The sequence below is a fragment of the Ceraceosorus guamensis genome (genome assembly GCF_003144195.1).
Source record: "Ceraceosorus guamensis strain MCA 4658 unplaced genomic scaffold IE81scaffold_16, whole genome shotgun sequence".
NCBI lineage: Eukaryota > Fungi > Basidiomycota > Exobasidiomycetes > Ceraceosorales > Ceraceosoraceae > Ceraceosorus > Ceraceosorus guamensis.
Window position 1 is genome coordinate 183,566 of NW_020290011.1, and position 10,644 is coordinate 194,209.

Sequence of the window (10,644 nt, forward strand, 5' to 3'; positions counted from 1 at the left end):
TTGATGCTCTTGTTGTCCTTAGCAGGACTGGTGAGACACCACCTCCCCGCCTCCGCTACTGCCTGGTGAGACACCGCCTCCGCTACTGCCTGGTGAGACACAACCTCCGCTACTGCCCGGTGAGACACCACCTCCGCTACTGCCCGGTGGTGGCTGCCCTGAGAGCAGCAGCATTCTGCGTCACAATCTCAATCTCATCAATCACAAGATGTGCAGTGCGCCGTGGATGGAGCTGCTCATGGACATGCACCATGGCAGACTTATGTGGAGTCCCAATCTCGTCACGAGCATGGCTGAACACCCTCCTCTCCTTGCCTCTGATGCGTCAGCAACTCTATGCGTCATTCTGTCCCAGCTCGACATTGTTTTTCAGCAGCTCGGTCTAGCGTAGCGCCAACTGACTCCGTCCTCGTTGGTCTATAATCTTCTGAATGCCCTTGACGCTGCAGCGTCGGCGCACTCTGTGCCTGCACCAATTCCCCTGGACGCCACATCAGGTGACGTCGACCCCGCGCTCGCCTCAATCTCGAACGCCGTCGACGCCACACCTGCAGCTGGCCCGCCTTTTGTTGGCCTTCTGCCCGCAACAGTGGAATGCACGGACAAGGATGCTGTTGGATTGCCACATGACGTCTTGCGCGAGCTGGCAATGTCACCGGCAACAACACGGCAACCAGCCCGACGCTTTACAAGGAGCCAGTCTCCTCTGCCTCTTGTTCTGGTTGTCCTCGCTGGCCAGTTGTTCTTTGCCAACTTTCTGGACCCATTTCACCCGGATCCAGCAAAGCAGCTTCGACCCTCAAGAGCTGGGCTCACAAGCTCGCTTGATTGATTGTTATCAATCTCACTCTCACTCTCCCCTTCCGCTTCCGCCTCCCGCTCCCGCCTCCCACTCTTGCTCCCAATCTCCTCTTCCGCTTCTGCCTCCCGCTCTCATTCTGCTCTGGTAGAAAGAACTGGTGAGACACCACCTCTGCTCCTGCCCGGTGGTGGTTACCCTGAGAGCAGACTTGGCAATGTTGAAGAAGGTGCGTGTTCCCAAGAGCGATGGTTGATATCGAGCTGCGCTTGAATCCTACCGCCAAGTACAAGCTTGCTGGTCCCAGGCACCTTGTATTGGCTTACAAAATGTGCATATATGTGATTGCAATTGACAATGTTCTGGCTGGGCAGCATATGGTACTCTCTACCATCCCAACCATTGAGTTTGATATGTGGTGGCATGGTGCTATTGTCAAAAATTGAAGTAATTTGCTTGATCTTTAAGGAAGGGACGCTGGTAGCAGCAAGCCATTGATGATGTTGATGAGTTGCTCCTTGTTTGTTGTGGTGAACTGATTGTTGTCATGTGCAAGATAGATTGCAGCGGTGAGCATGTCAATTGCACTGTTCACATGAATCTCTTGATCCTTGGAATCAGCTCAAAGGGACATTGCTGTGATCAGGGGCACTGGGCTGCGCAATTTGAGCCAGAAGAAGGACATGAGCGCAAAGATTGGGAGCTTCCAGTCCTTGAGCTTCTACTCTTGGTTTGCAGCAAGTGGGCGGTGGGGGGGAGTTGCTGGACAGGCACCTTGGGAATGCCCAAAATATCCAGCACTTGAGGAGTGGCATTGAGTGGATGACTAGCATCCTAGAACACATGGACCAGCTCCCTTCCAAAGCTGTGAAGGGCTTCATCTGCAACCAAAAAGATGTTGGGGGATAAGACACAATGCGCAATAGTTGCTCAATCCAGCAACAAAGATGGCATTGTTGTTGTCATCTGGTTTCAATGCTGCCTGAAGATTGCAAAGTGTCATCAGATCAGGATGGCAAGCATCAACTTGAAGGTTGTGGAAGCCCAACTCTCCAGCAGTCTGCAGCACTTGTTCTTCTAATGCTTCCTGCTTCTCTTGGTTGTAGTACTTGCAACTGATCTGTGTTGTGGACAGCAAAGCTGCAGCCAAAGGCCCAATCAGGAGACCGTGAGCAACGCGTTCAAAAGCAGACTTGCTCGGCCTCTTGCTCTCGGACAAGGGGAGGTCTGCCCACTTGTTCTCATCAGTGATTGCTCCAGGAAAAGTGGAGAGGGATTTGCCACCAAGCTCAGTGAGCAGATACTTGTTCGTGTTGGCAGCTACCCAGCCTTGACCTCCGGCATCATAGCATATATGGTTGCTGCTAAAGGGTCACCAGTTCCAGCTTCCATCTACGCGCGCTCTCTTGAGCTACCTGCTGCTTGTAACTGGCAAGCATTCTCACACATTCCTCAGATTTTAGTGGCCCACTCTCCGTCAAAACTGAGACAATTGTCTGCCTGCTACTTGGCATACACGGTGCGCAGCTCAGAAGGCGTCCCTATTCTATCATTCGACCTTTCAGACAAGTGCTTCATCATCAACCACAACCATGAAGATGGGGTCAAGCCCACTTGCCCAAAAACTTGTCGCGCAGTGGCCAAAGCGTTTATGCTCAACGTGAGGCGGCCGTACCTTGGGCTGCACCACTTTACCAGCAAGCGCAACGTGTTGAGGAGCAGACAAGGTTTGCAAGCTCTGATGATCAAGCCCTCAACAACTTGCAGCTCCTTGTCAACTGTTGGAACACCTCAACCTTGTAGGGTCTTGATGATGTGCAGATTGGGTTGCTTCCCCTTGCAAAGCATGCACATGCAGTGATGCAGAAAAGTGTGCTTGTCCCCTAGTGATTGTAGCGCGCGTTGGAGTCCAGAATCACCCTTCAAGCGGATCGCAGCCGCGTTCAGCCCATCGTCATTCCAGATGCTAATTCAAATTACATCTGCAACGAGTAGAGACCATGCCAGTGGCGGCTTGCAGATACATGAATTTCAGGAGACGCGGCAGGCAGATCAGATTTTATTTTGCAAGGCAGGCCCAGGAACATGGTCCGGAAAGAGCGGGTCCTTGTGTGTCGGATGTTGCAAAACGAAGCGATACCGGACTTGTCCAGCGTCGACTGCGAGGTCCAGAGAGGTTGCGTTATTTCAGTACATGTAGATTGTAAGCTGGATCGGAGACCGTACGTCAACGGTTCACTCACGCCGATTGACCGCTTCTTCTACGCCTTCAGGCGACATGGGCAGCAGCTCGATCCACGGCCACGAGCGCGTTCTGGCGCTGAAGTCGAGCATGATTCGATGCACGGGCCGACTGGCAACCATCGAGCCTTGAATACGAATCTCTTTGGAAATCAGCTGCTGGTATCCTTTGATGTGGAGAGCGTCTGCGCTGACGCTCAGCGGGATGACTGTGGCTCGCGAAGAGAGAATGCGAGGGTGTAGATACGTATCCCTGTGCAGGCAGAGCTTCTGTAAGGCCACAATACGTTGTGAGCAAAAGTTCATCCTGCGCTTACCAGTCGGGTTGGACGCTGCTAGCGACAAAGAGGTAGTCCACACTACCTTTCCAATCTGCGCTCTTAATCGCAGACTTGAGTTCCTTGTTGTCTCTTCCGGTAGCCACAAACTCGGACGCTCCGAGCTTGAAAGCCTCCTCCCGTTTGGAGTCCGAGGTGGAAAAGACGACCACGTGACAACCCATCTTGGACAGGTACTGAATTGCTAAGTGGCCCAAGCCGCCTATAGCTAGCACTCCTACGCGGTGCCACGGCTTTAGATCCGCGCAGGCATGGATGGCCTGCAGATGTGGTGCACAACGCATGCGTGTGAGAAGAGCTTCGAGATGTCTGAGTGATCAATGCACTCACACCAAAGACTGTCGCGCCGGCACATTGCAGAGGGGCGGCATACACGAGAGGCAGCGCGTCAGGGATGAGGTGTACGAAGCGGGCGTCGACGACGTAGGCGTCACCGATGCTGCCCTGATGCTTGTTGGTAACGCCATAGAGCTTGCGAGTCCGGCACCTGTAGATTTGAAAGGAGGTGTGGTAAGGTGAGCATGCGAGTGGGGCGCAGTCAAGGACCCGTCATCTGAGCTTGCGATATGGCGATGCATCACTGCGCTCACATGGTGTCGACTCCCTGAACACACGGCAAGCAGGCCAAGCATGCGCCTTGCACGTAGCCCCAGCCAACCCTGCTTCCCACCTTCAAGCCGAGCTTCTTGGCTTCCGCGCCATCATCTTGCAGCAGGGCGGATCCCAAGGCAGACACAACACCCACACCCTCGTGACCCAGGCCAACGTCCTGGCCGAGGTAGTGCAAGTCGGTGCCACAAAGTCCGCTGGCCACCACATCTATAGCGACGCTCCACCCATCCAACCTTTGCTCTCCCGCAGCGACTTGCTTGATGGCGTGCCTATGCTGCTGCTGCTTGGCATCGCTGGACGATGACTCGCGTTTACCAGCACCTCTGTAGGAGTTGCCAAGCTGAATGAGGGATGCTTGTGTGGGAGAGGACGACGACATGCTGGCTGCTGTGACGAAGGGCCGCTTCTAAAAGAAAACCAAATTGATTGAGCCGTGAGATGGATGTTTGCGCTGCGCCGTACCTCGAGAAAGCGTGGTGTCGTGTGACTGTTGAAGCTTTCGTGTCGCCGCGGGCATCGCGAGCAAATGTGAATCTGCAGCTCACAACGCGCAACTCATGATCAACAACAGATTTTTGTTTTCCATACACCCGCGGGCATCGGCGCGGGCATCGGCGTGGACATGGGCCGAGTGCCGAGTCTCGGCGCTCGCTCGGCACTCGGCCCCCTTCCGCACCGGAACAAGTGATCACGTGTGATCCAAGTTCTTTTGATGGGCTCAAAAGCATGATGAGCTCAATCAACTCTTGACTCAGACTCTGACTCGTGACTTTTGACTGTGACTCGCATTCAGATTATTGTTGACCCAGCGTCGCAGCATCGAAGCTACACTCAGACTGCCAAGTGAGCCAACGTAGCTGCCTCAGTCAATGGTCGGGGTGCAGCGCAGCAATTTCTGGATGACTCCCGACGGCATTCGTAATGAGGCAGAGGTGGCGGCATCCCGGCTTCGCAATATGAAGTCACACGATGCCAGCAGTAGTAGTACGATGGTGATTCTTTGATAGGTGCATGCCGTCCACCTGCTAGCACGAGACGTCAGTCAGACCAAATCCTTCCCCGAACGAAGTCAATTCGATGGTTCTGAAATGCAAATGAAGTGTCGCAGCTGACGAAGGCAGAGTGTGGCACGCAGGAGCGGCCCGATGGAAGCAACAAGCACCCGGACTCTCCTCTGGCTAGTCGTCCACGCTAGCCTCGAGGCGCGTAGAGGTCATCCCATCCATCCTCTTTACCTTGGCTTCGGGCAAACCGTCAGAGCCCATTCAGTCCTCAGTCCCTCACCGTCACACCACAACACATCGCTGGGCAGGTAGAAGGTGGATGGATTGTGGCGAGCGGCCTGCATCGCATCGCAAAGTCATACACTTGCCCGCTGTACGTCGGCCTTCATCTACCAACCGTACCTCGAACTCATTCTTTAGGATGAAGGACGCGCGCTCCTCCGCCCTTGCAACGCTCGCGGCACCTGATCTCGACCAGAGTGTAGGCCAAATCGATCCCTAGAGCGTACATTACAAGTGCAAAAAGACCATTCTGCTGTCCCCGCACGTCACATTCTCACGACCATCTCAACCACAAAAAGTGCGCCCAGCTACGCTCTCTCGCCTCGACCACTACCACTACCTCCACCACCTCCACCACTCCACTCGGCTAGCCTGTTGTTAGGTGAACACGATGAAGCTCGCCAAGTGGTCGCTCCTTGCAACTTTGTCCATCGCTTGCACGCTCGTAGCGGCCGACCCTTACCCGCTACCCAGCAAAGACGACTTCTATCAGGTGCCCGGAAACGTCAATCAATATAAGAATGGCGACATTATCGCGGCTCGCGAGGTCACCCGCGACATGAATCGTTACATTTCACGGCTGCTCCTCACTTCCAGCTATCAGGTCCTGTACCGTACAACAGATGCTACGGGCAAGCCAGATGCAACCGTGGCTACTTTGTTCCGCCCCAGAAGAGCTTTGGATGGTCCGCCGAAGATCGTCGCCCATAGCTTGTACGCCGAAGCGCCCGCCAGGGACTGTGCTGTCTCGTTTGGCCTTATCGAAGGGAATCGCAAGGAGCCGCGCAACTCCGGACAGGAACAGCCTGGCATCTTCATCAGCCAGCTATTGCAAAAAGGATATTACGTGAGTCGTAGCTCGCCTTGGCCGATGGCCCATCTCGCTGACACACGTGTCGGTGCGCAGGTCGTCACCTCAGACTATAGCGGCTCCCAGGGAGCTGTTGGCGTCGGTCCTCAGGGAGGCCGCGCAATTCTGGATTCCATCACCGCAATGGCCAGTCATAAGCCCACCGTTGAAGGCGCGTCGGACTACAAAGCCATCATGACTGGCCAGGCCGCTGGCGGTCTGGTGACCGCCTGGGCAGCTCAGCTGCACAAGGAGTATGCACCGAACGTCAAGCTCGTTGGAGCCAGCTTTGGCAGTGTGCCCATCAGTCACGAACTGGAAGCGCGCAGACTGAACGGCACAGAGGGTGCCGGCATCATCGTCGCGGGTCTAGTTGGTGTTGCGAATGCATATCCAAGCGTCTTGCGATTCTACCAGCAAGATTTGAAACCAGAAGGCTTGCAAGCTTTCGACACTGTCAAGACCGATGGCGGCTGCCTGCAGAGTATCCTCGAAACGTACAAAAATGTTTCCATCTTCAGTTATTTCAAATCCGGCGAAAGGTTCCTAGACAAGCCTATGATCAAGCAAGCAAATCTGGCAATGTACCTGGGCGCAAGAGGACGCCGCGATAATCTTGGCAGCCGCATCCCATACTACATTTTTCACGGCGCGAAGGATGTGGTGGTGCCCATCAAGCCAATGAAAGATTACGTCAAGAAGCAGTGCGCAGCAGGAGCACGAATCGAATTTTCTGTCAATCCTGATGGAGATCACGAGTCCGAGCTCACTGCAAGCCTTCCAGGCCAAATGGACTTCATTGAAAAGACTTTTGGAGGTCAGAATAATCAGACAGGTTGTACTGACACCACTCACGGAGACGACAATCAAGGCTCCCTGGGCGGTCTTGGATCTGCAGGAGGTGGTGGACTTCTTGGTGGCGGTGGCCTCGGCGGGAGCCGTGGTGGAGGCGGAATGGGGGGAGGGCCTTCTGGTGGTGGAAGCGGGCTGGGAGGTGGCGGTGGCCTCGGCGGGAGCCGTGGAGGCGGAATGGGTGGCGGTCTTCCTGGAAGCGGTGGCCTCGGAGGAGGCGGTATGGGAGCAGGTCCTCCTAGCGGCGGTGGCCTTGGCGGAGGGGGAATGGCCGGAGGGTCTCCTGCCGGCGGTGGCCTTGGTGGGGGCGGAAGGGGAGGAGATTCTGGGAGACTGCGGAAGAGGTCGACGAAACATCGGGCTCGCACGGCGATTTGAGACTCAACTCCCCACTCCCCCATTGCTTTCACACTGAGACCCACTTCTCGGACCTCAGAATGTGTTTCCCTTCAATTGAGACAAGCGTGTGCAAGACTCGCACGCTGCCAGCGCAGTTGCGAACTCTGATTCTCCTTCACTCTCCAAGGGGCGACTCCCTGTCGAATTTTTCTCCTTTTTTCCCTACCGACTGGACTTTAGCTTTCGATTCTGTTGTACTGCGCCGGCGACAAATGTGCGGCGCACCTTACGGGGCCTAGTGCCCTGTGCTATACTTACCACCAACAGAATTGCGTGGTTCTGAATTCCAAATGCGATGCTTTTTGCTTCATCTCCGAGCCCATCGTCTGCAACGGAATGGTCATTTTCGTGACTGCTGTATGCTTGGGGTCCACTCCTGCGCGCTGAAAGTCCAACGGACACGTCGTGCATCGCCAAGTCGGCTCGCACATTGCGGTTGATGTGTCATGAAATGCTGTGAGGTTGCGTGGGGCAGCATCTCGCGGCCTTCGTCGGTATGGGACCTGATCGTGAAAGCAGACCAAAAGGAAGGGAATTTTTATAGGTTACGTGAACGTATGACCGTGTAACCGCCCTCATGCCCGCCGAGCTTGGGCCTTCGAGTGGTACCGAAGCGATACAGAGGTTGCGTGGTCGTTGTAGTTGGGATTGGCGTTTGGCGGACTTCTCGCGAATGAGTGCATCGGTATCGCCTTCAATCTTTCACACGTCAGAGGTGCTAGTCAGCTCAAGTCACTCCAATCAGCAAGCAGACGTTTTGAGAATGCCTCGCTGGCCTTGCACCTGGCTCTTCGTCATGAGACTCGTGAAGCTTTGAAGGTTTTCATTCGCCAGGCGAGCTCGCGAGGAGATCGAATACCGCGTCACTGGCAGTGATGAGGTGCAGTAAATTTACGAGACAATCCGCAAGTGATCAATACAAAGCAATAGTGGTATCATGAGCTCAGAACTCGAAGTATGTGGTCAAGCCCATGACGTTCTTTGGATCGTACTTCTTTCTGAGCGTTCGAAGCCTCTGCGCGCTCTGAGGACCGTAGACTTTGTTTGAACTGGTGCCCGCAATCGCGTAATTGGGGTACAAGTAGACATCGTCAAGGTTTTGGCCCTCCTTGACAGCTTGGGCTCGCAAAAGGGCTGCCGTCTTCTTGATCTCCTTGGCCCAGAATGCATCGTCCAGAGGGTTCAGCCAAGTAAAGTAAATGTTCAGAGGTAGTGGAGATTGGTCGTGGGGCCAAGCACCTCCTTTGTTGGTGCCTGCCGCATAGTTGGGCAGGAAAGGCTCCACATCGTACGAAGTGAAGACGCCAGAGTGGAAAGGCTGCTGAGAGCCGTAGTAGCGGGTCTGGTTGACGATTTGCTGCAAGATGGGAATGGAGTAGGACTTGAAAGTGACAGAGTGGAAAGCACCTCTCTGACCAGCTGTGGCGTTCGAAGGCGACGAACGTACAAGGTCGCCGAAGGATCGAGTTTTCCAGTCAGAAGTAAAGGTATTGAAGCCGGGCTTGTTGAATGCGGCAAAGACATCGGCAGGCGGCGTAGGTCCGTCATAAAAGGCCAGCAAAGACACTCCAGGTTGACCCAGCACGTGATTGATGGTTGGGATCACCTGCGCTTTGGGATCTTTGTTGTGGACAGCAAAGCTGCAGCCAAAGACCCAATCGAGAGACCGTGAGCGACAGGTTGAAAAGCAGACTTGCTCGTCTTCTTGCTCTCGAAATCGACTCACTCGTACGTCGCCTGGACGACATTGTCGAGCTGATCCTGGGTGTACGTTCTCAAGCCTCCCCACACCTGCGCGACCTGAGGAACGCTCTTCAATCTGAAATTGTAGATCACCCCGAAGCGGTTGCCGCCTCCCTTGATGGCCCAGAAGAGATCCGGGTCAGAAGCAGCAGTGACGGTTTGTACTTTGCCAGAGGGTGTGACCAGATCTGCTTGCAGGAGCGTGTCGATGGTCAGACCGTACTGATTTGTCTTCCAGCTGAAACCGCCTCCACCCGTGATGAAGCCGCCGACTCCTACGCCAGTCACGCGTCCTCCGACCTGTGAGCAAGCAGATTGTAAAGAGTGCTGATCAGCGCACGCGATCGCGATGGAGGGCGTGCATTGGACACACGTCGATGAGACTCACGATGTTGTAGCCAGATCCTTCCAGTGCGGCATACACGTTATCCCAAATGTTGCCGCTTCCCACGTCGACGTAAGACTTGTCCTGACTGAGCGTAACGTGCTGAAAGCCCTTTAGGCTGATTTCGACGCCGGTGGTGGAGGAGAAGCCAGCGTTGGAGGCGTGTCTGCCGCTCGAGACTGCAAAGGAGATTCGCTTCTGGCCAATGATCTTGACGGCGCTGGCGAGGTCCTTGGGCGTGGTAGGGATGAAGACGCACGTGGGGGTATTGGCTGCCGAGCTGATGTACCGCCCGGTCGAGAGCAAGTAGTTGAAGCCGCCAAAGTATTCGAGGGTGGAGACTGGTGTTGCGGTGCGGTCGATGGCAGCTTCGATGGCTTTGCAGGCATCCAGATTGGTAGCATTGAAGAACCTAGGAGCAACAGTGCGCCTGATGGCCTGATCAGCGATGCCGCCAGAGGCTGTGGGAATGAGTGTAGCGAGCAGGGGGAGGCTGAGAGCTAGAAGCGCCAACAAGGCGGTCAAGCTTCGTGAGGATGTCATCTTGACTGGACTGGACTGGACCGGAGCAGAGCGGACCGTGGCCCAAAGAAAGCGGGAAATGGGGGTAGTGAAGGAGCAAGGGCAGGTCCGAAAAGAGGAGAAGCTTGATTGTATGTTTGCTTAAAAGAGGAAGCCAAAGACGACGTATGGCGGACCGCACCGCTGAATGCAGCGAGGGGACATGCGAGCGAGGCCACTACCGAAAGCTGCAAGTCCCAGCTCCGACGCGGGGAAGGACAGGAGAAGAGCCGCTGAGCATGATTTCATGGATGGGACGGGCAGCCACAGGAGCGGTGGAAGGATAAGGATCACGATTGGGAGCCGGGGCTGCAGGATGCACCACAGTGGGAGGAAGGCCTCGAGATGCGAACCCTTCCTCATGGAGGCAGAGTAGTCACAACAGAAGAGTGATGCGTGAGTCCCAAGCCGAGGTGGCACTTCACTGTCCCGCGCGTGACCATGCTTTTTTGGCCTGCAGCTATGCATTGCATTTGCACCACATCGCTGCTGGCTGCGAGGATTGAGATGGTGGGAGAAGTTCCGCTGCAGGGAAGCTCGGAACCCGCGGAAGTGTTCATTAGTTTTCGACTTGGGCG

At 55.1% G+C, this 10,644-nt stretch overlaps 4 protein-coding genes across 4 annotated transcripts; 2 read left to right on the plus strand and 2 right to left on the minus strand.

Moving 5' to 3' along the window:
* Positions 1 to 1,346: 1,346 nt before the first annotated feature.
* IE81DRAFT_329218 (hypothetical protein) lies at positions 1,347 to 2,610 on the plus strand (the record flags this gene model as incomplete). The annotated part of the gene is made up of 6 exons (XM_025515137.1): positions 1,347 to 1,368; positions 1,421 to 1,529; positions 1,673 to 1,832; positions 1,906 to 1,967; positions 2,060 to 2,526; positions 2,567 to 2,610. The coding sequence occupies 6 exons, from the start codon at positions 1,347 to 1,349 to the stop codon at positions 2,608 to 2,610; spliced, it is 864 nt and encodes a 287-aa protein (XP_025370994.1).
* Positions 2,611 to 2,744: 134 nt separating this feature from the next.
* Positions 2,745 to 4,506, minus strand: IE81DRAFT_322006 (NAD(P)-binding protein). The gene is made up of 5 exons (XM_025513504.1): positions 3,969 to 4,506; positions 3,709 to 3,865; positions 3,358 to 3,638; positions 3,043 to 3,293; positions 2,745 to 2,958 (listed from the first exon to the last, which is right to left on the minus strand). The coding sequence occupies exons 1-5, from the start codon at positions 4,367 to 4,369 to the stop codon at positions 2,852 to 2,854; spliced, it is 1,197 nt and encodes a 398-aa protein (XP_025370995.1). The 5' UTR covers positions 4,370 to 4,506; the 3' UTR covers positions 2,745 to 2,851.
* A 1,076-nt stretch (positions 4,507 to 5,582) lies between these two features.
* On the plus strand, positions 5,583 to 7,448 carry IE81DRAFT_61064 (LIP-domain-containing protein). The gene is made up of 2 exons (XM_025517472.1): positions 5,583 to 6,123; positions 6,184 to 7,448. The coding sequence occupies exons 1-2, from the start codon at positions 5,668 to 5,670 to the stop codon at positions 7,354 to 7,356; spliced, it is 1,629 nt and encodes a 542-aa protein (XP_025370996.1). The 5' UTR covers positions 5,583 to 5,667; the 3' UTR covers positions 7,357 to 7,448.
* Positions 7,449 to 8,320: 872 nt separating this feature from the next.
* Positions 8,321 to 10,048, minus strand: IE81DRAFT_329221 (FAD-binding domain-containing protein; the record flags this gene model as incomplete). Its single annotated transcript, XM_025515138.1, has 3 exons — positions 8,321 to 9,017; positions 9,104 to 9,420; positions 9,509 to 10,048. 3 exons carry the CDS (start codon positions 10,046 to 10,048, stop codon positions 8,321 to 8,323), a joined length of 1,554 nt encoding a protein of 517 aa, XP_025370997.1.
* Between the last annotated feature and the right edge of the window lie 596 nt (positions 10,049 to 10,644).